The following is a 27,914-nucleotide window of genomic DNA, read 5'->3' as shown; positions in this document are numbered from 1 at the left end:
TTCCCTAAATGTACTGGATTCATTTAGGAAATTTTATGGATAGCAATATTGCGATCATATCTTGACATGTAGAATTTCAGTATTATGTTGATGATCATTATACATTATAATAAATAGTGACAAAGTTTATGCCTTTTGACTAATGCCGCAGATGTTAGAGAGTTAATTAACAGCAATGAGTACACACACCGACCTTAACTTAGGTATGCTGTAGCAGCTATGAGTTAGGAGGCGGGTGATAGGCAAGTACAGGCAGTTCACCCTGATCCTTTTTTCGGATTCCGAGTGCACAAGTTTATTTTGACATTTGCCAAAAGGATACACCAAGTTACTGCGCCGAAGGCTGTAGAAAACTGATGATAAAATACGTCAGTATATTGTCATTTCACTTTTTTTGTGGGCAGCGCGTTCACTGTGACATAAATGGCAGACCTCACCGTCAGCGGCTCTTTCGCACACCAGAAATATACCGGTTCAAACAGCGACAGGCGCAAATCAAAATCTCAAGGTAGGTGACAAAACCAGCTCATAAATTCCTTTTCATCAAAAACCCACGGTTTCCATGTAAATCCGATCTGTTTAAAAAGTACTTAGATTTTGCTCTCCTCAGTAAATAACAATAGCGTACAAACTCGAGTTTCGGTTCCGTATCAATACCTGTCCACTTACGCAACCGTGGGTTGCAAATAGCAGTGAGACAACTAACATATCATAGTGTACAAGTATTAAAAGTATGTCTGTAAAGTATTCTTGTATTCTTGTTTGAAATTAGTTCTTTTTTTCCATCTACCACATACTGAGATTATTGGTCTTGCTGACATTTGCATTCCCAATGGAGTGTGTTTACAGTGCTGAGAATGACCACTAAAATCGTTTAAGTGGCCATTCCATCGAATCGAAAACTTAGTGGGTTCGATAGTTTGGAGGATTTGATAGTATAGGATAGATTTTGTTAAGGGCTTCTTATTTATTTATTCAGCGCACTAACGAAACTGTGTATCAGGCTGGGACAAATCCCAGATAAAACTTGTTCTCACCTGCTCTGGTCGTCAACTACGAATTTTTTTTCAGAAATGAAAGTCACCTGTGTTTTTCCACCACTTAAAAATAAGTGTGTATGCTTAATGCTGTAATGTTTTAATACGACATTCTTTCGAAAAAGATCCTTATCTGGCTTCCGTCTCACAGGAGAGAGAGAAGACACCCGAAGGCGCACTTTTACCAGGTGGATTAATCAGCACTTGGAGACGGTACGCTATGAGTGACATCAGACATTCAATACATTGGCCCTAAATCTTAACATTGTTAAGACTTTGAATAAAAAGATCGAAAGCACATGTCTCTCATGAATCACTCCAGTTTATTTGTGCATTTGACCACGGGATCAGTTTTGTGATTCTTATACCACTTGTTAATGAAAAATTACGTTTTCCTGCCATGTCTAGCATAAGACTTGTGAGATATTGCTGTCATTCAGACCGAATATTCTTGAGTCTTCAGTGCAAGTCCAATTTATACGTGATGCAAGTGAACAAAGCAGTGTAAGACCCCTGGCCTTCAAGTTGCAAAACAAAATGGAAACTTTTTTAGTCAAATGTGCAGTGGTGTAGTTATTAGAGCTGAAATAGTTGAGGAATAATAGCAATGAGGATGTAACATATACTCACAAATGAACAATTCTATGTAAATTATGGCTCACTTCATAAACAACATAGCAGGCTTGCCAGTTAATCTCCTTAAGTCTGGTCGTTAGTAGATGTCCAAGTGGTTTTTGCATGAATTATACTCTGATCACAAAGTAAATAAATGGTAGATTAACACTGCAGACCTATTTTTTAGTTACAATACTGCATAAATGTACATATACGGGCAGATTTCACAAATGTATTTAGCCCTCGTGAAAATATGGATCTCTCATGCATTCAGGAGAAAATTTTGTTGATTGCACACAAGGTTGCAAGGTAGAGGAACTGAGCCCAGAGTAGGATCGTAGCAGGGTGTATTGTTTGGTAACATGAATACTGAGTTTTTTCGGTGTGTTCAGTGTGACCCTCCTGTGAAGGTTCATGACCTCTTCAAAGATATTCAAGATGGCAAGATTCTTATGGCTCTTTTGGAAAAACTCTCAGGATGTAAAATGGTGAGTTTTCAGTTTTCAAGCAGTCTTACAAATTTATATATTTAGATATGTTGCCTGTCCAGAGAATGTAATCCATGTGAATTGTTCTGCTGCAGCTTTACAGATTTAGATCATCCCCACATCGCATTTTTAGACTGAACAATATTGCCAAAGTCCTTAATTTCTTGGAGGACAGAAATGTAAGTTTTAGAGATTTTTCCAGAATACATCCCGTTTCAAAAGTATTTGTTAAACATACTTTAAACGCATTTTCTTTTGCCACTCTATAGGTCAGGCTTCTGAACATAGAAGCCTCAGATGTCGCTGATGGCAATCCATCTGTTGTTCTTAGGCTCATCTGGAATATTATCGTTTTCTTCCATGTAAAGTATACTCCAACACATGAAGAGAAAATGCTTACAAAAAAGGTAGCGATGTATGGATAGCATTTGTTTTTCATTCGTGTCAACCCATGTCCTCGTGCAGATTAAGAAGGTCACAGGAGGCCTCCATAGATACTTCTTCTACACTGCCAGCCTTAGCTCCTCATCCACTGTCAGTGATGTGTGCAACTGTTACTCTCCCATTTCACCCTGTGATGAGATCTCCAACACACTGCCCTTAAAAAGGAGAAGAGCCCCTAGCACCATCAAGTATCGCGGAAGGGCCATCAAGACCCTTCTGCTGTGGGTCCTAAAGCGTACCACAAAGTAAGATTGTGTGTGTGTGTGTGTGTGTGTGTGTGTGTGTGTGTGTGTGTGTGTGTGTGTGTGTGTCTGTGCGTGTGTATTTTTCTAAATCACGAGATGAAAATGGCAAATCTTAATAATTGCTCATTTCTGATTATGATATTTTCTCACCAGATATGGGGTTGACGTTTGGGACTTTGGTAAAAGTTGGAGGAGTGGGTTGGCCTTTCTGGCACTTATCAAATCAATTGAACCCGACTTAGTGGACATGAGGACAGCACTATCCACCGAACCCAGAGACAATGTAAAGCGGGCTTTCACGATAGCCCATGAAAACTTTGGGATTCGTCCACTACTGGATCCCGAAGGTAAGCCCATCATACAGCAGAGAAGTAATACGTACCACCCGAAGCCAGCTTCACTCATAAAGCAATCTAGTCACTTATGTCTTCACACTCTATCTATGCTACCAATATCTACGCAGATATAACTGTCAGTGCACCAGATGAGCAGTCTATCATTATCTACGTGGCACAGTTCCCTCAGCATTTTCCTAATCAGGAAGAGGTAACTACTGTTTAATTTGGTCTCCATTGCACTGTGGGGAAAAAAATTGCTATGTCTGACTTATTTGTTCACATTTACACATCCTCTCATTTATAGGATGAAATATCAGAACCATGCAGTCATTACAGAATCTTAGAAGAACTGAGAGACAACACATTCAGTACCCCTTGTTACCCAGAAATTGCGAGAAGAAGGAAATGCTTTTCTGAGACTAGCCACGGAGAGTCTTTGAGGCTTAGCTCTACATTCTGCAAATGTCAAGAGCCAGAGTGCTGCACCCATGTTCTAGATTCCAGCTTGCAACAGCCTTCTATCAGTTCACTACACAAACTTGTTGATTTAAAAGATGAGTCCAGAGTCAAATCAAGTCCTAGGGAGAGCTTCAGTGAGCCAAATGGTCACAGCTTCACTGGGAGGGAGTGTTGGAGCCCCTCAAACCAGGAGAACCTTTCTGTTGGGATGGAGATTGATGATGGCATGTTTTCTGAGAGCTCAGAGGAGGGAATTTATACACTCTCAGCACTGGACTCTGATGAGGAGGATGCCTATAATTACATCTTAGAGTTGGACCAAGAAGAGTCTGAGAAAAATGAAATGTCAAACGCAAGCTTTGAACCAGCAGCTAACTTAGGTTTAGGCACAGCCTTTGAATCAGTTATGCCACTGGACACAACCTTTAAGTCCCACAATGGAGGTGAATGGACATTTGTTGGTGATGATGATCTACAGATGAAATCATGCACTGAGGCAGAGGACATGAAAATACACAGCAACGGACAGAATGTAAGAAGGTCAGCCTCCAAGGAACAAGTCCAAGATCGTCCATCATCACAGCTTTCTACAGCTAAATCAGCTGTTTTACAGGATGATAAAACAGATAAACCATGCCAGGATTATCACCTACAGCCCAAAATACAACATACTGGGATGATGCCCCCAGCTGCAAGGGACTTAGAACCAAAGTCCAGTACACTTATTGGGTCAGAGATAAATGACCCAAATGTTAAACTGCAAAATATTAATAAACTGACTGACATCTACACTGCTCCCTTCACATATGCAGGCGTTAATAAAACTGTTGTAAATTCTCATTTTGAGAATGACAGCATTTTAGATGGAGGATATTCCGCTGAAGTAAAGGACAGTTGCTTTGTTAATAGAGAGAGTATTGATAAAGAGAGTGGTGTTAAGTCACTTTCTGAGGAGAACTTCATGAAGGCCAGTGAGATTATTCAGAAGGATTACACCACTGAGGTTTACAATGCTGATGCCATGTTACAGAAAGATCTCAAAAAAGGAAAATGCAATAGGCAGAAGAATGCTCTGGAACAACATAGTCATAATCAGGAGATAACTGCAGAGGATACCAACTCACAAAAACCAAGGTAGGTTTCAGTTTAATTTGCCTTTATAAGATAAATTATATGTTATGGCCAGTTCTATTTACTATGCTCTGTATTTGTTTCTGCCAAATATTACTCTTAATTTTAAAAAAAATTTAAGTTAAAGAGAACATTTGAAAAAAAAATCACTTTGACTTGAGTATCCCTCAGAAAAAGATGTCACAAAAGTTAAGAGCGGTTAAGAAAGGGAATTCATCCTCACAACAAAGGATTAGCTTTTTAAAAAGAGTTTTCTTTTTAATAAACCTTACTTATGTGAACCTGGCCCCAGAATCCTTACCTGGTCAAAATATCCATCACGACATTACTCTTCACCTTTGAACTTTTGACTCCTTTAAATAGAGCAAATGTGTGTTTTTTTGATTTTTTGTTTTTTGTTAATGTTACTGTTATTGCCATGTAACATACTGTGTATATATTGCAGGAAGGTGATTCACTCTGTGAGTGTGTCTTCTGCTCAGAGACTTGATACAGAGGAACTGAAGCTTCTGTCATTCCTGTGGATTCTCCTCTACTGTGTTCTCATACTGCCTCAGATGGAGCTCTGTTTAACTGGTTAACTTTATCCAAGTTTAGAAACCCACTCCCCACCATCACACACACACACACACACACCCACACACAGGTTAGTCTGCAGGTCAGACCTTATATATCTGTGTATTTGGGATTTATAATCCAGTTTTTCCCCACTCTAAACACAAACAGAATAATTAACATTAAAGATCAGTGGACAGGACCTATTGTAAGACAGGTTTTGACATTCCTTCTATAATACAGTAATACAGTAGGTCATAACTGATCACAACGGATAAGGATTTTCAGACTGAAAAGGCTATCACAAGGGGCTCACCATGAGGGTTAGAAAAGTTTATATGCACTGTGCCATGCAGACTGCAAAGATGCCAAAGATCAATCCTGAAAGACTGGGAAAACCCATGTTTTATGTTCTGTTTGTTTAATTAAGAGATTATAAGTGAACTATGAGTGAAAAGAAAGATGTTTTAATGTACATCAAACTGTGCTTATTTTCTGAAACATGAGGATGTGGGTGTGTGCTATGTGATTTTTTAAAACATGCTACTTGGTTTAAAATCTCAATAAGAGGTAATAAATCTGACTATGACTGAAAATAATCAGTCCAAAACTTGCCTGGCCCAAGTAATGCGAAATTCTAAAAAGCAAAATCCAGGTCCAATAGTTTGGAATCTCACTTTTCACACAGGAAGTGAGATTTCCTGCTCCATTTGCCGCTGTTTTTACTCTGTATTGCTTGCCTGCCTCTGAATAACACATGAGATTAATGAAGCCAAAACCTACACACAGGACTAAGATGTACACGGGTCATTTCAGAGGTTCTTCCTATCGGGCCCTTCTCGAACAGATCACGGCTGCACTAAACACCCATACATATCACAAAAAAAAACCCGTGTAAGACCTGGGAGTTTGCTGTGAGTTGACTTTGACAACCAGCTCACTCACTGAAAAGCCACAGGAAAAATCACTGTCACTTTGGACTCAAAACAAGTTTAATAAGAACATGTTTTTCAGTTTTATGAAGAGAGTCTATTGTTTGCACCTTGTCTCATGTGGTAGGTGAATGTGATGAAAACTTCACCATAGAAAGCCTTTCATGAGTAAAATGAGAGGGGTGGAGCATACATGACCACCCAATCCTCATTAAAAACAAATAAGCATAGAAAAGATCATAAAGACAGGAAAGCTCTGTGAGGACTAAGGCTTGATAAGGAAGAAAGATGGTTGTTGAGTGGATCTTTCAACTTTGGTGTTCTCTTCTCAGCCTGGGCAGATCGTTTCTGTGAGAAAAGGGTCTCAAATGACGGCAAAAAAAAACTGTTCATGCCAGGTTTCCAATGAGGGACCTTCTGCGTGCAGGCTGACGGTAATGAATACCATAGATATCTAAATACAAAAAGTGCTGTCGCTGACACTTGGCATTATCTGACAGACACCCTCCTCTGAGCTTTCGGCGTCTTGCCAATCCTGTCGTAATGACTCAAGCACAGTCAGGCTGGCCTCCCTCGTGAAACTGGACCTGTATGTATTAAAATGGTGATTGAATTTTAGTAACCGATGTGAATCAGAACTGATATACATTCGGACTGATGTGTATTAGAACTGATTTGTATTAGATTTGCACAACACAGTCTACACAGATCTGATACACATCATTCATCAAGATTCAGCCACCACCGCAAATCATAAAAGTCCAGTTTTGTGGGGGCGGTTATCCTAGCTGTGCTCGACATTATGACAGGACTGGCAAGATGCCGAAGGCTCAGGGGAGGGCCACGTATTACCGAAAGTCCATTATGCAATGGAATGGGCAATGATTGTGTTTGATTTGGCTGTCAACACTCAGCTACCCCATCACACAGGTCTCCCATTTGATTTAGTACTGAAGAATTCTGGCTCTCAGTTAAATGAAATGGCCTAGGTTGCACCATAGGTATGAACATTTGTTTCTGCTTTGCTCCAGCTAGTTTTCAAAACATCTGAAGATGCATTCACTGACATGTTACAACTTCTGAATGTTAAAATAAATCGTGGACACTTTCAGGAGAAAATCTAATACAATGTTAAGAGGAAGAAACACAGTGAATTAGATAGATCCATCGCTGATGCTCCCAGTCAGAAGTTCAAGCACATTGCAGATAAGACCCATGAGGGAGTAAAACTATAGAACAGATAATGTCTTTTCTTTTTTTCATGTTTCGTCTGCCAAATGGTACTTACAAGATGTTACCATCATTGATAAGTGAAGTAAGACAGAGACAGAAACTAGGAGGCTCAGGAAGTGCAGAATGACACAATACTTCATAGAGAGGTGTTAGACAAAGAGTCTTATTTATGCCAAACAGAGCTGATGAGGTAATGAGAAACAGGTGTACTTAGTAATCTGGTGAGGCAGAACATGGGACGGGCTGAAACAAGCCTCAGCTGGAAACTGGTCTTAAAGCTGAATTAAATGCATATTTGAATTCTTTGAAACTGTGTTACATAACTACACTATGTACATACATTTGCATCTAAAATTCAGATTTCAGATTTAAATACAAATATATCCATTAACCTGCAGATTTTTTTTTTCCAAGAGTCAGGGATGCTGAGGATGGAAGAAAAACTTTGAAAGAGAGAGAGAAAGTATATTCCACAGTTCAATGGCTCAAAATTATCTTCAACTCAAATGTCTGCCTACAAATGGCTTGATATCTGTTCTCATCCATATGGTGCTGTAGAGCACCATGATTAGCTGACTTGGCTGAACTGATCTCAGACCAGTGGAAAAGGTCATCAGGGTGCTATGATTTTCTATACTCTATGGCATTAGGTGGGTTTATGGATGAACTTACCTCGAACTTCTAATAAGATGACTTCAGGTAGCAGATCGGGCAGTTCCCTCCATTTCATCTCATTACTTGATAAGAAATCATTTGGATGCATTAGATTATGAGATGAAACACAATAATAATTAACAGTGATGGATAAAAGGTTCTCTTTTAAATGTATTGAGATTAGTATTGTTGTTTCAAAATATTTAATCATTAAATGTTAATAATGATAACAATTTAATATGATGATAATTTAAAGAAATTTGAACTTGTGATTCTTAATAAAAAAAAAAAAAAGTCATACTTTTATATACTTCCCCGTCTCTTCCTCTCAGAAGCACACACATACACGCACACGCACACACACACGCGCACACACACACACACGCACGTGCGCACACACACACATACACACACACACACACACATAAACTAGTTATTCCACTTTAAAAGCTGGATACAAGTGTTTGTGAAACATGAGCAAATGAAAGTGGAAGTTGCTCTTCTGAAACCAGAATACCTTTGTGTAGACAAAACACATTGTTTAAAAAAAAAGTCACATTTGACTAAAGGATGGAGTACAGAGGCGCTCATTTCTAAGAGAGGGACATTTTATTTTATTGTATTGTCGTGAAACAGGTTCTCATTTCTTTTGGAAGTCCAAAGGGATGTGTAACCAGGAAGATGACCTTTCTGAAATGATCTAAACAGAAAGACCAGCTCGACTACAATATTATGGTCCACGTCAAACACATGGGTGTGTATTCATGCACTCACACATCAGTATGTGAATATTTGCATGCTTGAGTGTGTGCTACTGACAAGTGTGCTGGTCTCGCATGAACTTTCGGAACACGAGGGGCAAGTTTTCTAAAAAGCGTGAGAACATAGAAAGAAGCAAACAAACCTCTGTGTGTGTGTGTGTGTGTGTGTGTGTGTGTGCGTGCGTGCACGTGAACCCAGCTGAGTGTCCATGAAAAAGTGACATCAGCAGTGAATTTCCATAGACTTCATAACTCATGTGATGAACAAAGGTGGAATGTGAGATAGTTAAAGTAACTTCTGGAAACGTTGTGTTTCAGTATGTCTGTTTCATGTCTTACTGGGTGTGTGGAGTGTGGTCTTGTATTTGAATATGAGTGCTTTGTTATTAGGATGTTCAGCCATTTGTTTTCATTGATGAACTGACACATCTTCAACAAATGACTGTGTCCTCTGCATTTAGTGTGAGTTCCTGCACATCATGAAACCTCTGTGCCTTTGCAACAAACAGTGGCTAAGGAACTGCAAAACATAACAAACTACGAGACACAAACACTAAAGAGAGGTATTGCCAAAAAAATGACAAATGATAAATAATGATAAAGGAAACACGGGAACAATTTGGGAAGCTTAGAAAGACAAACGTGATGACAAAGTGTGCCAACAAAAAGAGAAAAATGAAAACTGCAAGACTGCTTTTATTTATTGTTAAATTAAAATATAATGTATATAGTTGTTGTTATTGTTGCTGTTGTTTTGAATTTTTATTGTTGTATTTGTTTTGAATAAGACAATGGAAAAGAAATAAACTACTTTTACAAAAAGTGAACTGAGGAACTTGGAGAATGTCTTGATATTCAAGGTAACAATCATAAAAATGTATCAATTAGCATAATAGTCTGGCCACTATCATTTTAACATACACGTAACAAAGTGCTTCTCTGTTACTGACTCAGTAGTGCATCTCTGATTTCTGTTTATGCCACAGCACCATCTGCTGACTTCTCAAAATACACACAGACACGCAGTTCTTTGGCAGGAAGTCAGACAACAATGTAATCTGAGTATAATGTTTTGTTTTGAAGCTGACTCATTTGAAAGTTGGTTTTCATGATATATTTGGACTCTCTCCAAGTTTTTTAGGCTCAGTGACTGTATCCTGACAGAGAGAGGTTTTTCAGTGTTAGAAGCAGTTCTCGACTCAAACCCAGCTCTGAGAGAGTTTGATTTGAGTAAGAATAATCTGCAAGATTCAAGAGTGAAACTGCTCTCTGCTGGGTTGGAGCATGCATCTTGTAAACTGGATAAAGTGTACTAAGATCATCTTTTCGGCAGTCCTACATGATAACATGGTAGTGCACACACACACACACACACACACACACACACACACAGACACACAAGATATTGTCACTGTGTAAAGTGTGAGAGAATTTTCCTTCAAACATGATCAAAATACGCTTTGTAACAGTTAATTGGGGTGTAATGAGAATTTGACACTGAAAATGACATAGCAACGCTTTGTTACAGCAGACGTCAACCAGAATAAACATGAATGTTTTTGTGTCATATGTTCTGAGATGTGTACATGTGCAACGTATGTCCTATGAATGACCCTACAAAAGGAGTGGAATCAAAAGAGAAGACAATTTTACATCTAAACTGATGAGTTGGCCACTGATTGGAATTACCTGTTTCCTGTTGTAAATCAGACTGATGCTTGGCTTTCATTTGTCTACTACTGTGACTGATCTAGAATCTGGTAGTTTCACAATACACTGGATAAAGATGAAAACTGTGGTTGAAAATTGTATTAATTTTAAGCATCTTGTGGTATAAGTAGCACAAAGGACTATAATATGTCAAAGCTTGTACAGCATTCGCAAACATATCACTACAGCAAGTTGTATTTTTTTCTCTCATTTATTTATTAAGACTATTTATGGCATATCCTTTAATAAATAAAAAGAGTCACTATCGCATTCCTACCAACGTATCATTAAACAATTGTAAGATCTGCTGTCACGAATCACCAATGGGCAGGACGCAAGTGCAGAGTAGCAGGTTTTAATATCCAAATAAGAGAATGGAAAACACAAGAAAGTAACAAACAAAACAGGGTACTGAAATAAGCAAAGGTTTTACAGAACTAGGTCAAACAAACTGTCAGGTAAGTACAAACGCTCAGAAAACACATTAGCAAGTGTAGAGTTCGCAGTGTTGAATGGGAACAGAGGGGTTTAAGTAGGAGAGAGTGACTGCGTGCATGAAAGTGAAGACAGGTGCGGGTGATGATTGAATAGACCGGTGATTAGAAAACCGGCGACGCTGATGGCCGAATGGCTGAAGTCGGTGGGGGAGGAGACGAGCTTGTTACATCTGCATAGTTTTTTATAAAAACCAATAATTATACAACAGGCAGCTACAATTCAGCAGAGGTAGCCCACAACTTGTAACTTACACACTAAATATATATTCTGTGTGTATGTGTGTGTATGTTTATGTACAATTTTACAGTTTTATGTGGGATTTGCGTTTATAGTTACAAGGTTACAGGGCTGAATTGTACTAGTGTTAATGAAATTAACAGAAACAGAACTTTTCCACCTGTATGGCAGCACTGACAATGTACTAGTATGTTTCTGATAGCAGATTATAACAACACCAAAAAGTTTTATTTACGTGTGTGTGTGTGTGTGTGTGTGTGCAGTGCATTAATTTATCTGTAATGCATTTATTTTGTTTTCCCTTTAACCAACCAGATGGTTAGGGACTATTCAAGCTGACACAGAGTCACTGCAGAGTCAGGATAAACCTCAAACCCTGCATAGAGGGGCTCAGTGAAAGTGGTATGGAATGTCTGCAGGAGGGTGAGTGTGTCATCGAAAACACTGTAGAAGGACAAATTGCCAGCAGCAGAATCTAGGTAGACTCCAACTCTGGTAGAGAGGTGAGGGAGAGAGACTTCAGTGGCTCTCTTGGCATTGTGACAGAATGAAAATCCACTCCACTGAGAGAGCAAGCCAAAAGACTTGTTATCCATTCCCATCAGGCCATCATCCCTGCTGATGCTTTTATATGTAAGCCCAATAAATACTATTGTTCCACTCCACTCCACTTCCCAGTAACAGCGCTCAGGCAGAACCTCTCTGCATAATACTTGTGGATAACCTTTAAATCTCTCAGGGTGATTCTAGTACGGCTGCTCAGTTAACGTTCCCTCCACTCTCTTGTTGTCGTTAGACAAAATGAGTTGTCTGTGCGCTGTGTTCTGGTCCAGAGTTAGCTGACATGCATCTGTGAGTAAAAATATCATCATTATCATATTACTGCGGTAAAGAATTGCTCAGACAACATAGATATTACTTCATTACAAATCATTAAAATGAATTGATATTTATTTTACTGAGTCTCTAATTTGGCTGGAAGGCAAAACTGGCCAAGACTATCAAGGAAAAATTTAGTCCCGGATAAAATGAAATATGTGGCAGGCCACTGTGGATGGTGTAACTGTACATTCACACTGAGAGCGGCGAGAGCGCCAAGAGTCGCCCAAACCTCCCTGCCAACGACGCTGTTGAATACTGTGGACGCTCTGCCGTTGATGAAATAGGCGGGTACAAGTTCCTTCAGAAAGCTTGGTTATGCAAATGTTTTCAAAGGGGCTATAAAGCAAACAAACAGGTCGAGCGGTATCTTTGTGCTGACTGACCACCAGTAGGCTATAAGTTAACCTTATGAGATATTTTAAATGAGACCGATGACAGAAATAAATAAACAATGCTAATTACATATTTCGTAACAAAATAAACTAATGAAAAACACTACTTAAAAGCTTTTTTTTGTTGTGTGTCTTTTGTGTTAATGATAGGCTAGGTCAAATTCCAGCATGGAGTTTATAGGACACGTTTACTAGCCTTGGTCTTTAATTAACACTAACGTTTGTGCATAACCTACATTACAGTACAACATGGGGAAACCCACCACCGATATAATCAGTTTCTCCTCCATTTTGCTTAGGACCAAAAGTTTTGTGGGAACAATAGTTTATACTGTTGTGTTCTCTACAATTCTCTAGAGCGGCGCACTTCCAAGTTTCTATTGGTTGCCGACCAACCGCGTCATATCTCATTACCATAAAGTTAACCGAACTTCAACTGTATTTTAACGCCCAAACCACCCTCGCCGCGACGCCCTTTGCCGCGACGCTCTTCGCCGCTTAAAGACGCTGGCTCTCATTGAAAATGAATGACCTCCGGTCACTTTGACGCTCTCGGCGCTCTCAGTGTGAACGTACAGTAAAACACTGTATTGCACTATGTAGTCTCAGCATACTCAACTTATGCAGCTTTAAGAATGTATGCAATGCCAATCTTTGTGTAAACTGCTTAAGAAATTTTCATCTTAATATTTTGGCTCTTCAGCCTATCCAGTAATTTTATGGTCAGCACATTCATGAGCTCAAACAGCAGCCAAAACATTAGACAGGCTTATCTTGTTTAAAAGCACTAACGTCAGCATATGCACATTCTGGACTGCTCAAAGAAATCCCAGGTTGAGACTAAGTCTTTAAAATGCTGGCTTGTGTGCTGAGTAAACAGTCTTCGGTCTCATCATGCTCTACACTGGAGATGTATTTGAATATCATGACTAACAGTCAGCCTCTTCGTAGCTGCGCTTTGGGGTCTTCCTTGGTGCATGATAGATTTTTCTGCGTCTTGTAAAAAAAATATGAAAGTAGTATCTTTGTGAACTTAACATACACTGGTTCATTATTGGGTTTTTTTGTAGGAATTGTGACTAAAAAGTGCTTACACTGAGGTATAGGTTGGTTTCCAAGAGAAGTTGTCAAGACTTATGCTAACTGATCATGACTTATGAGTATGCCAACATAACAGATCTTTCTTGATCTGTTCATCTCAGTCGGTGTCTGAGTGTACAAAACACAGGTGATTTGGAGCCTGTCTGTATATTGTGTGAGGCACTAAAGGTGTGCCGCAGGCTTCTGGAAGTGGCACATTTCAGTGTGTGGGCAAAACAATATTCTTTTCAAAGCACTGCAAAACAGCTCTTTTTCAAAACACTAAATATGTCTTGATGTTGTTTGTACCCGCACAACTTTGTATTCTTGGTTGGGCCTTGCATCTACCCACTTTCACGACTATAGAGTAAAGCAAGGGCATTTATTAATGACCCGATCTCAGATAGGTCACCATCTGTTTCGTAAACTCATACTAGGAACCAGCTAAACCAGAATCACTGGGCATCTGAGCTTCTCTCACATTTTCCTTTACAACCTGCCCCTATTCCAGCTTCTCCTTTGTCCTCACCTTGATTATTTACCATTCCACCACATCCATGGAAAATAATCCATATTTGTACATCTTGCATGGCCGTGCATACCTCCAGTAAATTTCCCATAAAACAATGTAATTTTACAGCTACTTTGTATCTATTTTAGCATGGTTAATATTATGGTTGTCCTCATTGCTGTATTTATTGCTTTATTTATGTATGGAGCTTAAAAGGGCTATTCACACTGCAGTGAGCTTAGTCCATGGCTAACCTTAACCCTAGGCTAAAAGTAGTCTGAGATTAACTTTGCTCATGTTCCAAATGCCATTCATTAACCCTGGGTTAACCACAGCCCTAGACTAATTGTTCTAGGGCAGACAGCCCTAGAATAAATACCCTCTTAACTCAGGAGTAATAACACCCTTAGCCCTAGGCTAATATGTGCAGAGAAGAACCCTAATTAGACTTACATTTCCGCAGCCTAGGTTTTAACCAGCGGTGTCCATCATTGTCTATTCTGTAAGAATATAAGAACAGTAAGATTGTGTTGGAGGTGTAAACTGAATGGATGAGTCTAATGCATATTATCAATGAGAGATTACAATACACCTACTTAAGTTTCTCTAGCTTGCTGCTTGGAATGTCCCGATGAACAGAGAGCAGCTTCACTCCTGAGTCTCCCGGGTGATTATAACTTAGATCCAGTTCTGTTAAGTGTGAGGGGTTTGAACTCAGAGCCGCTGCCAGAGAACTACAGCCATCTTCTGTGATTAGACAGCCTGACAGCCTGAAAAAAGAATATAACAGCCGTGTTGTTACGTGACTAGGTTGCAGGTACAAAATGTGATCAGTCATTAAGGTTACAAAAATCCTTCACTTGCAAGTTTGCTTAAAAGTAAATAAATGTTTAAAGAGTCAGTACTTCCAAGAGTGAGGAAAGTCAATGGAATACACAAAATGTTGTCCTTCATTTACTTTATTCTGAACAACTTTATTCTTTTATACTGAAGTAAATTAACCAATTTATTGTCTAAAATATTTTTAGCCTCCTTGTATTACATCTATGGCAATCAAAGTCTGCAACCATGTTTTTCATAATGAAAGCTGCATGGTATCTTCAACTGACACCTAAATCATTTTTATAGAGTGTGTCTTTTACTGGAATAAAATGAGATCCTGAGGGTGCATCCTAAGGGTAAAGCTGTAAGAACATCTCTGATGTCTAACCTAAGCATCTTATGACTAGAAAATGTTACCACGCACATATTATGATATGCCACAAAAAATAGTGACATAAATCTATATAGATGTAAATCTATGGAAATCACTATTTTCTATGAGGATACATGGGTGAGCTTCAGGGAGAGTGTGTTTGTCCACTTAAGTGCAATCAGCTAGCTCCATTTTTTACAGTCTAATATGTAACATTTGAAAGTTAGAGGAATACTTAATGCAAATCATTTGAGAATAATCTGTTCTATGCTGTGTGTGATTTGAGCTAAAATGACTCACTCACAGATCTTTGCTATAATATGTAAATATGCATTAGTCCAGTTTTATATACCCAAGGGTTTCCAGTTTACAGTCTGGATGTTCCAGTCCAGCAGAGAGCAGCTTCACTCCTGAATCCCGGAGGTCATTGTCTTTTAGCTCCAGTTTTCTAAGGCTAGAGTGAGGAGACCTCAGGGCTGATGCCAGATCTTCACAGCAGCCATCAGTAAGACCACACTCTGCCAGCCTGTGAATAGAGGGAAACAACAATACCCACATAAACATCTCACTCTAGATTTCTGTAGTTCATTGTTTGGATTAATCTATCCAGTCAGTGGTCTTGTACCTATGAAAGAGAGTTATATTGTGGGAATTTTGTATGTTTTTTTGTATTTTGTATATGTAAGTTTTTCTTTTTATGTGAGCTGATTTTTAGAGAGAGTGATCTTGATTGGAGGTACAGGGGGCAAACTGAGCTCTGTTCTCTTTGTAGCCAGGACATTATTACATTTTTTTCATTGTATGCTTTAAACAGATAACTGAATAACCGCAACTAAGGGCCTGTGTCTCACAAAATCTTTATCTAGCTCATTGCTAATCTTCTGCAGAGGAATGTGGAGAAAAGACTGGTGGGTGTTTGCTATACAGCTGGCCATGGCCATGGAGCTCGTTGTGGTCTGATTACAAGCTTCTCTCCTCAGTCTCCAAAAGTATTATTTAAATGGGTGTAATACTGCTGCAACAGACTGTCTGAAAATAATTTTCTGAAATCTTTTTTTTTTGTTGTTGATTAAATATTAACAGTCATTAACAGGCGTACCCTAATGTGTGCAGTTTGCAGTGTGGATCCTCTAGGCCAGTAAAGAGCTGCTTCACTCCTGAATCCTGCAGGTCATTGCCTCTCAGCTCTAGCTCCTTTAGCTTAGAGTGAGGAGACCTCAGCACTGAAGCCAGATCTGCACAGCAGTCCTCTGTGAGATTACACACACTTAGTCTATAGAGAAAAAGAGATAAAAATTTCGTTAATACACCCACACACACATCAAACACACACACACACACACACACACTCACGTACATATACACAGGCCTCACCCCAGTTTCTCCAGTACACATTGTTGACTCTGAAGTCCGGCAGAGAGCAGCTTGACCCCTGAATCCTGCAGGTCATTGTTTCCAAGGTCCAGTTCTGTCAGTTTAGAATACGGAGATTGCAAGATTGAGGACAGATTTTCACAACAGCCGTCTGTGAGAGTGCACCAGTTCAGCCTGTGGACAGAGAGCAAAATATGAAACATATACTCTTACATTCAAACACATAGGCACTCACAGCCTCTGGAGAAAAGATTGCATTTACTCACAGACACACACACACACATACACACACACACAGAGACACACACCCACACAAACACACACACACACACACACACACAAACACACACACACACACACACACACAAACACACAGAGACAAACCTCAGTGAGTGAACTTTACAGTGTGCACTTCTCAGTGCATCAAAGATGATTTTCACTCCAGAATCTCTTAGGTTATTGAAGCTGAGATCAAGCTCTCTTAGAGGTGAGTTCACTGACTGGAGAGCGGAGGCCACAGTTGCACAGGATTCAGATGTAAGATCATAGCAGTTGACTCTGTGGTTAAGAGGAGAGGGTTTACTTCTGTTAAACCAATTGCATCTATTTAAACACAGAGTTATTTTACTGTGCCACAAGTTCCAATACCTAACTAGGCGTATTTTTAGGAAATAGAAGGTTTTTTTTGTGATTAAATTAATCATGCTTTCACGTTATGGAGAGAAGTTATTCTGGCTTAAACTCTTTCCTTCATCATAAAATCAAGGCCAAGCAGAGTTCAGTACATGATAAACAGGTTTCTAGGGGCAAGACTAAGAATTAGAATGAACAGACCGGCAACGGGTGGGACACAAGAACAATACAGCTAAGCAGAATCGGGAAAGCACCAAGAACAGGGAGATTTACTAGAGCTAAGAAAGCTCTAGAAGGCAAACAGGGAAACAGGAGGGCTGACAGGAACAAGACTAAACTAGAATAGGGCCAAAAAAGAGCAAGGAAATAAACAGGGAAAAGAAAGCTAACTGGAATGACACAGTTTGTTGCACTCGTGTAAGAGACTTCGCCACTGACTAAAGGGGATCAAGGGGTATATATGAACAAGGTGAGATAATGAGTAAGGAATAGGTGTACTTGATGATTACATAATGAATGGGTTAACAAAGGTTGATGAGCAGAGCTGTGATTGGGCAAAAGACAGGGAGACAGAAACCGAGGCGTGACATCCCTGTTGTTTATTTTTGCATGTGTGTATATACTGACCAGTGTCCCCCCCGTGTATACGAAAGAGCAGGTTTACAAATGTTGGGTGTGTACACCACTGTTCAGATCGCAGATGCACATGGTTTAGACTTATATAAAGGTTATATGTACCCCAGTGGTCACGTTCATTAGAGCTGTCATATACAAGCTAGGCCATGATATTCTAGCCTGGGTTTGTGCCTGACTAGTTTCCTTGTTTAGAGCAAAAAATTTGGGGCACATTGTGGTGAAATATCCTAATTTTTCTAGTGTCCGTTTCCAAACCGGGGTTAAAATTGGAGGCAATTTCCCAAAAGAACCAGAATTCACACCTTACATTAACATGTTGCTTAAGAAGAAGCAAGAGAAGGAGAAGAGGAAGATATGACTGACCTAGCCTTGATGCAGGTCCTAAGCACTGGGAGCAGCCTCTGACGACCAGCTACAGATGTCTTGTATGAATCCAAGTCGATTTCTTCAAGCACCTCCTCTGACATCAGTAACATATAGGCAAGAGCTGAACATTGGTCCAATTCCAACTTCTCTGACAGAGGTCCTGATCTGAAAGCAGTCTGGATTTCTTCCACTAAATAGTTGTAATTCATCTCACTCAGGCAGTGAAACAGATTTATTGTTCTATCTGGTGACGATTCTTTCTTTATTTTTTCCTTAATGTATGAAATGGTGCTCATAAGATTTATGGTTACTTTGCCATTTTCAGTTATTAGGTCTTGTAGGAGAGTATGGTTGGAGTCCAGAGAGAGGCCAAGCAGGAAGCGAAGGAAAAGGTCAAAGTGCCCATTCTTACTCTGCAGGGCTTTGTCCACTGCACTCTGATGCAGGTCGGACACTGATGATCTACATTCCTTTGTACTGAATACATTTATGTTCTCATTCACACATGAAACATGAGCGTACACTGCGGCGAGATGCTCCTGAATGCTCAGGTGAACAAAGCAGAAGACTTTCTCCCTGTAGGATCCCAGTTCTTCTCGAAAGATCTCTGTGCACAATGAAGAATACTCAGAAGCTTTGTTCATATCAATGCCACACTTTCTCAGATCCTCTTCATAGAATATCAGATTGCCATTGTCCAGCTGCTGGAAAGCTAGCTCTCCTAGTTTCAGAATCATCTCTTTGTCAGATTGAGATAGCTTTTGCATGTCTGTTGTTTGTCCGTGGTACTTCTCATTTTTCAAACTGATCTGAATGAGTAAGAAATGCGTGTACATCTCAGTCAGAGTTTTGGGTATTTCACGCTTCTCTCCATCACTTATAATTTTCTCAAGCACAGTGGCTGAAAGCCAACAGAAGACCGGTATGTGGCACATGATGTAGAGACTCCTGGATGATTTGATGTGAGTGATAATTCTGTTGGCCAGGATCTGATCGCTGATTTTCTTCTTGAAGTACTCTTCCTTCCGACAGTCATTGAACCCACGGATCTCTGTGACTCTGTCTACATATTCAGGAGGGATCTGATTGGCTGCAGCTGGTCGGGAGGTGATCCAGAGGAGAGAAGAGGGAAGCAGATTCCCCTTGATGAGGTTTGTCAGCAGAACATCCACTGAAGTCACCTTTTTAACATCATTCAATGTTTCATTTTCCTTGAAATTTAGGGGAAGTCGACACTCATCCAGACCATCAAAAATGAAAAGCAATTTGACATGCTCAATTCCTTTAAGATTTTTGAGGCTTGGTACATGGCATTGAATGAGTTTGATAAGGCTGTAGTTCTCTGTCCTCAAATTAAGATCTCTGAAAGGCAGAGGGACTAAAGCCACAACATCTTGATTTGCTTCTCCTTCAGCCCAGTCAAGAATGAACTTTTGCACAGAGACAGTCTTTCCAATTCCTGCTATGCCTTTTGTCAGGACAGTTCGGGGTTTCCCTCCACATCCAGGAGACACTTTGAATATTTCGTTGCATTTTATTGCCTGTTCCTGAGTTGTCACAGTTTGTCCTTTAGAGGTCATTTCAATTTGTCTAATCTCATGTTCATTATTGACTTCTCCACTTCCACCCTCTATGATATACAGCTCTGTGTAGATGTCATTCAAAGAGGCCAATTTTCCTTGGCCTCCCGTTGGAGTTCCCTCCAAAATACACTGATATTGTTTTTGAAAGTTTTCCTTGGTGGCTTTCTGGACTTCTAACTTATTATCTAAATGAGTAAAGAATAAAACAAAAATTCACATGCTTTATAGTTATAACACAAATTGTAACATTGTCATGAGAGATCAGAAGAAAATATGGTTGTGAATATTGAGTTTCATTACTGTTAAAGTTGGAAATGTGATGCTATTTTGACACATAGCTTTTACATTTTACAGATTTTATTTATACAAATATCATTGTGTCCCCAAAAGACATGTTAAATATTAGGTGTTAGGTATTTCAACATGCATAATGTAAATGACTGCATAGGACACAAGCATTTTATGTTTATTCACGCTGAAAATGATCACCCCCTTGTTAAAGCTGAGCAGAATAAAAAAAAACTGTGCAAAATAAAACCCTAGGTAATTATATTAAACACTTAACTATATGGGAAAACTGCATTTTTAGTCTCAAAATCTTTGGTAAGAACTTCCTCTAAAAAATAAGCTGAATAATTACTGTATTTTGCCAATTAAATGAAATATGCCTTTTCTATTGTTTTAAGATGTGTCCCATCTAAGGAATTGTACTACAGCATTTTCCCTTACGGGGAAACCCCTAAACCTAACCCTAACCCTTTCCTGAAGATCAGTAAATATGTCTAAATTGTTCTTCTGAATTTGTGGATTTAGAGAGACAAAATGCCAAAATACCTGCATCAGAAACAGGCCTGTGTCCTTTCTTTGTGGAGTTTGCATGCTCTCCCCTTGTCTGTGTGGTTTTCCTCCTGGAGCTCCAGTTTCCTCCAAAGACATGCAGGTTTGTGAATTGGAGACACTAAATTGCCGCTAGGTATGAATGTGCGAGTGAGTGTATTCGTCTGTGTGTAAGCCCTGCAATGGACTGGCAACCTGTCCAGGGTGTTTCCCCACCTTTCGCCCCAGTGCATGCTGGGATAGGCTCCAGCACCCCCACAACCCTAATTAGGATAAGTGGCTTTGAAAACAAGTGAGAGCGAGTGAGATGAGTCTTACCGACTTCTTGTACTGCAATCCAGTCCCATTTGCAGATGCACTGTTGACAGTAAACATGTCCACAGGGAATGGAAATGGTATCTGGCCTGTTCTGCTTACATCCGTTACATTGTAAGAAATCCTCACTAGAAGACATATGGAGGAGAGAAGACACATATATTGTATTCAACTGCATGATTCTAAAACATCTAGGGAATATACTACTCAGGTGCATTTTGAATCATGCAATAGAATTTAAAATGCAACATGAAAATACAGCTGAACGTAAAAAAAAAAAAAAAGCTCAGAACTCAAGTGAGAGACTCATATTCAAGTCACATTTAAATCTCAAACTGATAAGGACTTGACATGCCCTGATGTTTTCATCTCTACACTCAGCACAAACTATACATGAGGTGTTTATGGACAGCTATTTCAATTATACAACACTTTTTAAAGGATCTAGATTATTTGTTCAGTTTCATCTGTGCTAAGAGGGTCACTGTGCTAGTAATCACCTTTCATCTGTGCTAGTAAATCACCTTGCGCAAAGTTTTTGATGTGCACTTTTGTTGTACCAATGACAAACATCAACTTATTACTGAGTAATCTGATTAAATTCTGGTTTGCAATAATCAGCTGAAGCTGTTATGGCATAACCCCACCACTGATTGACGATAGTATTAGTATTAGTATTGACCAGTTTAATTTGTCATGAAAACGAGGGTTCGTTCATTCATTCATTCTCTGACCGCTTACGCTAAGTAGAGTCGCAGGTGGTGCTGAAGCCAATTCTAGCGCTCACTGGGCGAAAGGCGGGGAAACACCCTGGACAGGTTGTCAGTCCAACAAAACGAGGGTTATGAAATTGAATTTTGGAAGTCGGAATTGATTTGTCCACACCTTGCAAGATAATAACAGGGGTCTGAGCAGTGACAATTGATTCATAGTTGTTTTGAGTTGGAATGCCGTATAAATCCATATGTGATTTGATCTAGACCAACATTATGAAATTCTTAGTTGCCTGACTTCTGCACCTATCTTACACTCCCCATGTGGCTTAAACACAGGATCACGCAGAGCATGAGGGAACGTCATAAAAATAACCTATGTAGGTATTCTGATTTCAGTGTAGAATAACATCTTACTCTGTGGTACTACAGAAACAAATGCCTTTCAATTGGTACCATCTCCATATTTACGTGAGTTCTGGCCAAAGGCAAGACATGTTAAAAGATGTTCTCCAGGTCACACCTGGAAAACAGTCATAACCTCTGAGATGAATTGTAAACAGGAAAAAAGTTCAGACCTTTCAGTATCTCCTTGAGGTTCTTTGCTGAAGTTAGGAGGACAGCTTTTCTTTGAATTATCACTCCTCAAGGTCAACATGGATGTTGCAGGTGATGGCGGTCTCTCCTGTCTTTCACTGTGAATATAAGGAAAGTCCCGCACAATAATCTGAATTTTTCAAGATTCATATCTGAATAAGTGACTCTGGAGACTAGATACTTAAATTCATATGTTGTTTTACTTATTCAAATTAAATTTTCATCAACACACATTCAAAATGAAGTTTTGTAGTGTAACTAGATGGGGCACCATGCCCCCAAAAGGTTGAGTGAATTATGGTGGAGCTGTTCATGTTACCGATATCATGTAACTATGAGAAATATTTGAGAATTTGAATTTGACATCCTTTAGCGGTGAAACCACCACTGCTACATGAGGATACTTTCAGTGTCAGCCCTATTGCTACTGTGCATGTGTTTCTAAATGCCTTTCCAATTCTTCACCCGACCCTGTTCCATACTTTGAAGCATGAAGATTTGAAAACTCTCTCTCGCTTCACCTTTGATCCTGGCAGGTCTGAGGGATGAAGGGTTTGAAGCTGCATTGGCCCTTGACTGATCCTCTGTAGATTTTGTAGATTATATTATGTTCTTACTGCTTTTTTTTTCAGATTCTCTATTTCTCTATTGTCATCTGTTTCTCTCTCTCTATAAAATATTATTGTAAAAGTGTGACACTGTGAACTCTCAGGATAAAATTCCTAGTTTCTACTTCCTAGATCACTGGAAAACAGTCATAACCTCTAAGATGAATTGTGAACAGGAAAAAGCCCAGACCTTTCAGTATCTCCTTGAGGTTCTTTGCTGAAGTTGGGAGGACAGCTTTTCTTTGAGACCTCACTCCTCAAGGACAGAAGGGATGATGCAGGTGATGGCGGTCTCTTCTTTCTTCTGCTGTGAGTGTAAGAACAAGCCAAAATAGTAGGACATAAGTGGATTGTCATGAAAAGAATAGTACACCAACAATATGAATTTTTCAGGACACACATACAAGTTGTCCTTGACCTTAAGCAGATGAGAATTATGACCATTAAGACTTATGACAGCTGTCTCACTAGATTTTTATTATTTTTTAAGTTAGACGGTTGTAACATCTAACGACGAATGTTCACTCTGCTTCGCAATGTCATTGCCCCTGGCACACTACCGCAAGGCAGCAATATTTGTTATTGTTTTGGTTCCAGTGTGTTTGGGTGTTTTACCTCAGAAATGACTCATATAACATAAAGCGAAATGACTCACATAACATAAAACGATTTTCAACTGACAATGAAATCAAATTAAGATAGGGGCCTGTTCCAACGACCCCGTTGTAAGCTGAAGACAACCTGTACCTATGATGCTGGAGATCAGGCACTCAAATTTACATGTATTTCTGAGTAAAAGAAAAGCACATGTTGAGTAAATCCTAATAACGATTTCACTTTGCGGATAACGTAGCTAAGGGATCATCATCACAATGATCATGTTGCCTGATAAAGCATTTCTGGTGAGGGGGAGAGTGGTTGGTGAGGAGAGGCTTCCCTTTCTTAGTCTGAAATATGTATATACAGGCTTAACAACATCAGTTTTGATGTTACTAAGAGCGTGAAATTCCTAGTTTCTGCTTCCTAGATTAGGACTTCTGGAAAACAGTCTTAAGGACAACATAGATGTTGCAGGTGATGGCGGTCTCTCCTGTCTTTCACTGTAGATATAAGAAAAGTCCCGCACAATAATATTTATGCTGTTAACTCTACTTTCCTGTCTTGAGCCAACTAGCCGTGGCCTAATTTACTAACCTTGAGAAGTCTGCTGTTTGATAAAATATGCCATTAGGCATATTTCAATTATCTCAAAGCACACATATCAAAGCTGGCAAAAGCTACACTTAACCTGAATGTAAGTCTCATCTAGTGTTTAAAATTGATGCGACTTGAGGCTTACTTACCTGTTCAGATCACCAGGGGTGGCCAGCTGATCATTCTCTCTTTCTCTGATTGACAAAAGACATCTGTCAGCTTATTTGCAGCAACACATGGGCTAGAGCTATTGTTGTTAGTAAGAACCCTGCACACTTCACACTTGGATAACATTTCTAGTATCCATGATGAGCATCAAATCCTAGCTTAGCAGGTAGCAGCAAGCAGTGATGCAATCAACATTTACACATATTTTCATAGCAAAAACTCTGACCACGTGCACAAATATTCGTTCACGATTTTTGGTAAAAGACATATACCAGATTAGGGCGCTGCAACAGTCCTCTCTCTAAATGTTCTGGGAAATGTCTTACTTTCCAGCAGAAAAGGGGGTTTTTAACAGATCTGCTACTGAGTTTGATTATCTGTCGGTCTACGCCTATAGGTCAGTGATCTATGCATTTAGTGAGAGTGGAGATTTTTACTAAAGTCAGAGTGAATTCAATCAAGTGCTGGGGCTGAGTCAAATGCTAGCCTGTCTCTGTCATTCGATGGCCCTCAGTTTAACATGTCAAAGACTGATGATCATAAAAACTAAACAGTGCTATTATACACAGTTCTCTATTATGATAATAATGACCTTAAACGAACCATAGTAAATGTTCCTGGATACATAAGGCATATTTATTTCTATATACTAAAAAATCCACTTGCAGATCTTTATCTCTTATCTGTTTTCTATATTGATGAATTATTTCTCCTCTTTATTATTTATTTACATTTTAAATTTTGTTGTTTACAATGCAATACATTTAAAACATTTTCCGACCTTTTTAAGCCAATATCCTCCATAATGTTCATTTCTGAGGAAGCACCTTCCTTTTCACAGTCTGCAGATGGATTCATTTCAGAGGGTCCACTTTGTCTAGCACATTGTCCAGGAGGAGGCTCGTTTAGATATGCACACCTTTGTAGAACAAGAAATTGTTCAGTATATCTGTACACACACACACACACGCACACACACACACATACACACACACACACAATCATTCTACCACATTTTCCTCTACAACTAAGCTTTAGCCTCCTACAAGACTTATTCTGAACATCTCTTCACTTCCTCATGTTTGTCACTTCAGCGTCTGTTTCCTCAGAGATTTCCCTCAGAGGCAAACCTTTCTTTAGTGCACTGGCACACTGGAATTCTCGTTTCAGGGAAACATCTTGAAAGGAAGAGGAGTCATTCAGTGTGGCCACACACACACACACACACACATTAACAATCATTCTACCACATTTCCCCCCGCGACCAAGCTTTAGCCTCCCGCAAGACTTATTCAGAACATTTTTTCACTTCCTCATGTTTGCCACTTCGGCGTCTGCCAATTATTCTGAAGTTACTGATGAATTTAAATTTCTTTTGTGATAATCTAATAACTTCAAAGAGGAAAATGAAAAGATGTGTTATTACATTAGCATAAGGTTAAGTAAAAGTCTTTACTTACAGTGTTGTAATTTGTGCTTCGATCTGACGGACTGTAACATACTGTCATTCTGCTTTCAGTTGTGCACCACTGCAGTCAAATGGAGAGTGGGAGGACCCTTATCATATTACACTTGAACAAACAGTGCTGAATGAGAGACAGTCTAACTGTGAACACACAGCAAACAATAGGGTATAAGATTCGTTTCTTAGACTTCTTCTAAATGCTGTCTTACTGCTCAACGGAAAACATGTTGGGTGCCTGACTCAAATGTTTATGCATGACTAAACTTGAATATGTACTCTCAAAGATCCCTCATTTTTTCCAGTACGTTCACCTTTCACATGCTGTTCTGGTTTGACGAGAAGTTGTCTGACATTGTTTTAGCAATCAGAGCATGCGAAAACTAAAGCTACAGTGGGTGGTACAGTTTTCTTAGTGCATTCACTGCCTATGTGTTTATATGTCTTTGCCTTTGGCCAGAACTCACTTAAATATGGAGATGGTACCAACTGAAAGCTCACGAGACTGAAACAATCTTCAGAATTATACAAGAATATATTCACAACCATTTGCTCCAGTTTAAAGTAAAGTCACACTGTAAAGTGATGGTACCTGTTGACATTATCTCACTTGTACTGCCAAAAGAAACTCTTGAGCCAAAATGGCTGGTTAATGAAGTTTACTGTTGTGGTGTGCATTGTCATTTGTGTAGCACGACACGTGATTTGTTTACTTTCAGTTTCATTGATCATTTGTAAATGTAAATCTCTGTGATCGCACATACACACTGTGAACAGTGAATTTGTCTTCTGCATTTAACCCATTCAGTACACTAGTTGTGAACACACACACACCAGACGCAAGAGCAGTGGGCAGCATTTCTTGCACCCAGGGGATATTTGGGTTAAGTGCCTTGCCCAAGGGCACGCAGCCACGGATGTTAGTCTTTTGTTAGTCTTTTGATGTTTAAGGGTTTTTTGCCTGCTAACTGCACAGTTGATTTCTGGCTAATTCAAGGTCACCACTAGGTTACACTAGGTCACCACTAGGTTACACATCAGAGCAAGGAGCCTTCTTCATCATTCTCACACTGTTGGTTATTTATTTCTGATGCTGTATTTGGCTCTTTCAGTTATTCATTTTAATTTTGTTTTATATTATGGCATTATGTTATTGTGTGTGCCTCTGTGCACATTCGATGTGCTTGTGAACTGATACATGCTTGTTTGGATAATGGTGAATTTAAAAAGAAAAAAAAAAAACATTCAGATCTCAGTCCTTGAATCACGCTGCCCTTACCAATAATGAGAATGGTTAGAAAGAGGAGGAACAAGGCTGTAAAACTTCTCTACAGCCCGGTACCGATGAGGCTGAACCAGTCTTTACCTTCCAGCAATACCCTGTAGACCGCCAAAGTAGCTTATGTTCGTTTTGCGGAATCCAATCTTCAAACCAGGACGAAGGAGGAACACACAGGTGACCACTCTTACATTAAAAGCTTTAATACAGTGTAGTTAGACGAGCCTCTGGCATAACAACACAGCTTACATAGGTTTACATGCCTTTAGATAGAACACATAACACATCAGTAACCTTGAGAGTAAGTTGGATTCTTTGCGCTGTAGATCACAAGATGTACAATGGGCCCACACAAAATATATCACACATGTGATAAAAATATGTTTTCGTTTACTTCTGGAAATGTTTGATCTGCAAAGTATATCTACATCTGTATAACAACCTTTCCTCTGCCTGATCACTTTGGTTATGGACCATAGGCTGATGTCATTAGAGTGGGTAGTTTGTATATGTACCTCAGAGTGGTAAGAGGGGGGGAAAAGAGAAAAAAGTGGGGAAAAATTTATGTTTATCATCTAAAGTCATCATCTACATTACTCCCAAACCCCAAACTCTGTCTGGAGACTAAAAATAGACATAATCAACTTTAAAGGAAGGCATATAGGCTGAGACTGGACCTAGAGGAATCTTGACCATACATATTCTGGTTTCGTGACCTGATTGACGATTACCTTTATTTAGTAGATGATTTG

General features: G+C 39.4%; 1 protein-coding gene and 1 pseudogene across 1 annotated transcript; one reads left to right on the top strand and one right to left on the bottom strand.

Moving 5' to 3' along the window:
* Positions 1-423: 423 nt before the first annotated feature.
* Positions 424-5,338, top strand: clmnb (calmin b). The gene is made up of 10 exons (XM_030770884.1): positions 424-508; positions 1,189-1,250; positions 2,045-2,140; positions 2,236-2,319; positions 2,410-2,502; positions 2,606-2,829; positions 2,983-3,176; positions 3,293-3,375; positions 3,472-4,158; positions 5,240-5,338. The coding sequence occupies exons 1-10, from the start codon at positions 424-426 to the stop codon at positions 5,336-5,338; spliced, it is 1,707 nt and encodes a 568-aa protein (XP_030626744.1).
* A 6,286-nt stretch (positions 5,339-11,624) lies between these two features.
* Positions 11,625-24,287, bottom strand: LOC115809290 (NACHT, LRR and PYD domains-containing protein 3-like; annotated as a pseudogene).
* Positions 24,288-27,914: the final 3,627 nt, after the last annotated feature.

Source organism: Chanos chanos, chromosome 4 (genome assembly GCF_902362185.1).
Source record: "Chanos chanos chromosome 4, fChaCha1.1, whole genome shotgun sequence".
NCBI classification, from domain to species: domain Eukaryota; kingdom Metazoa; phylum Chordata; class Actinopteri; order Gonorynchiformes; family Chanidae; genus Chanos; species Chanos chanos.
Note: the sequence above shows the minus strand (reverse complement) of the source record. Positions and strands in the feature narration are given on the sequence as shown.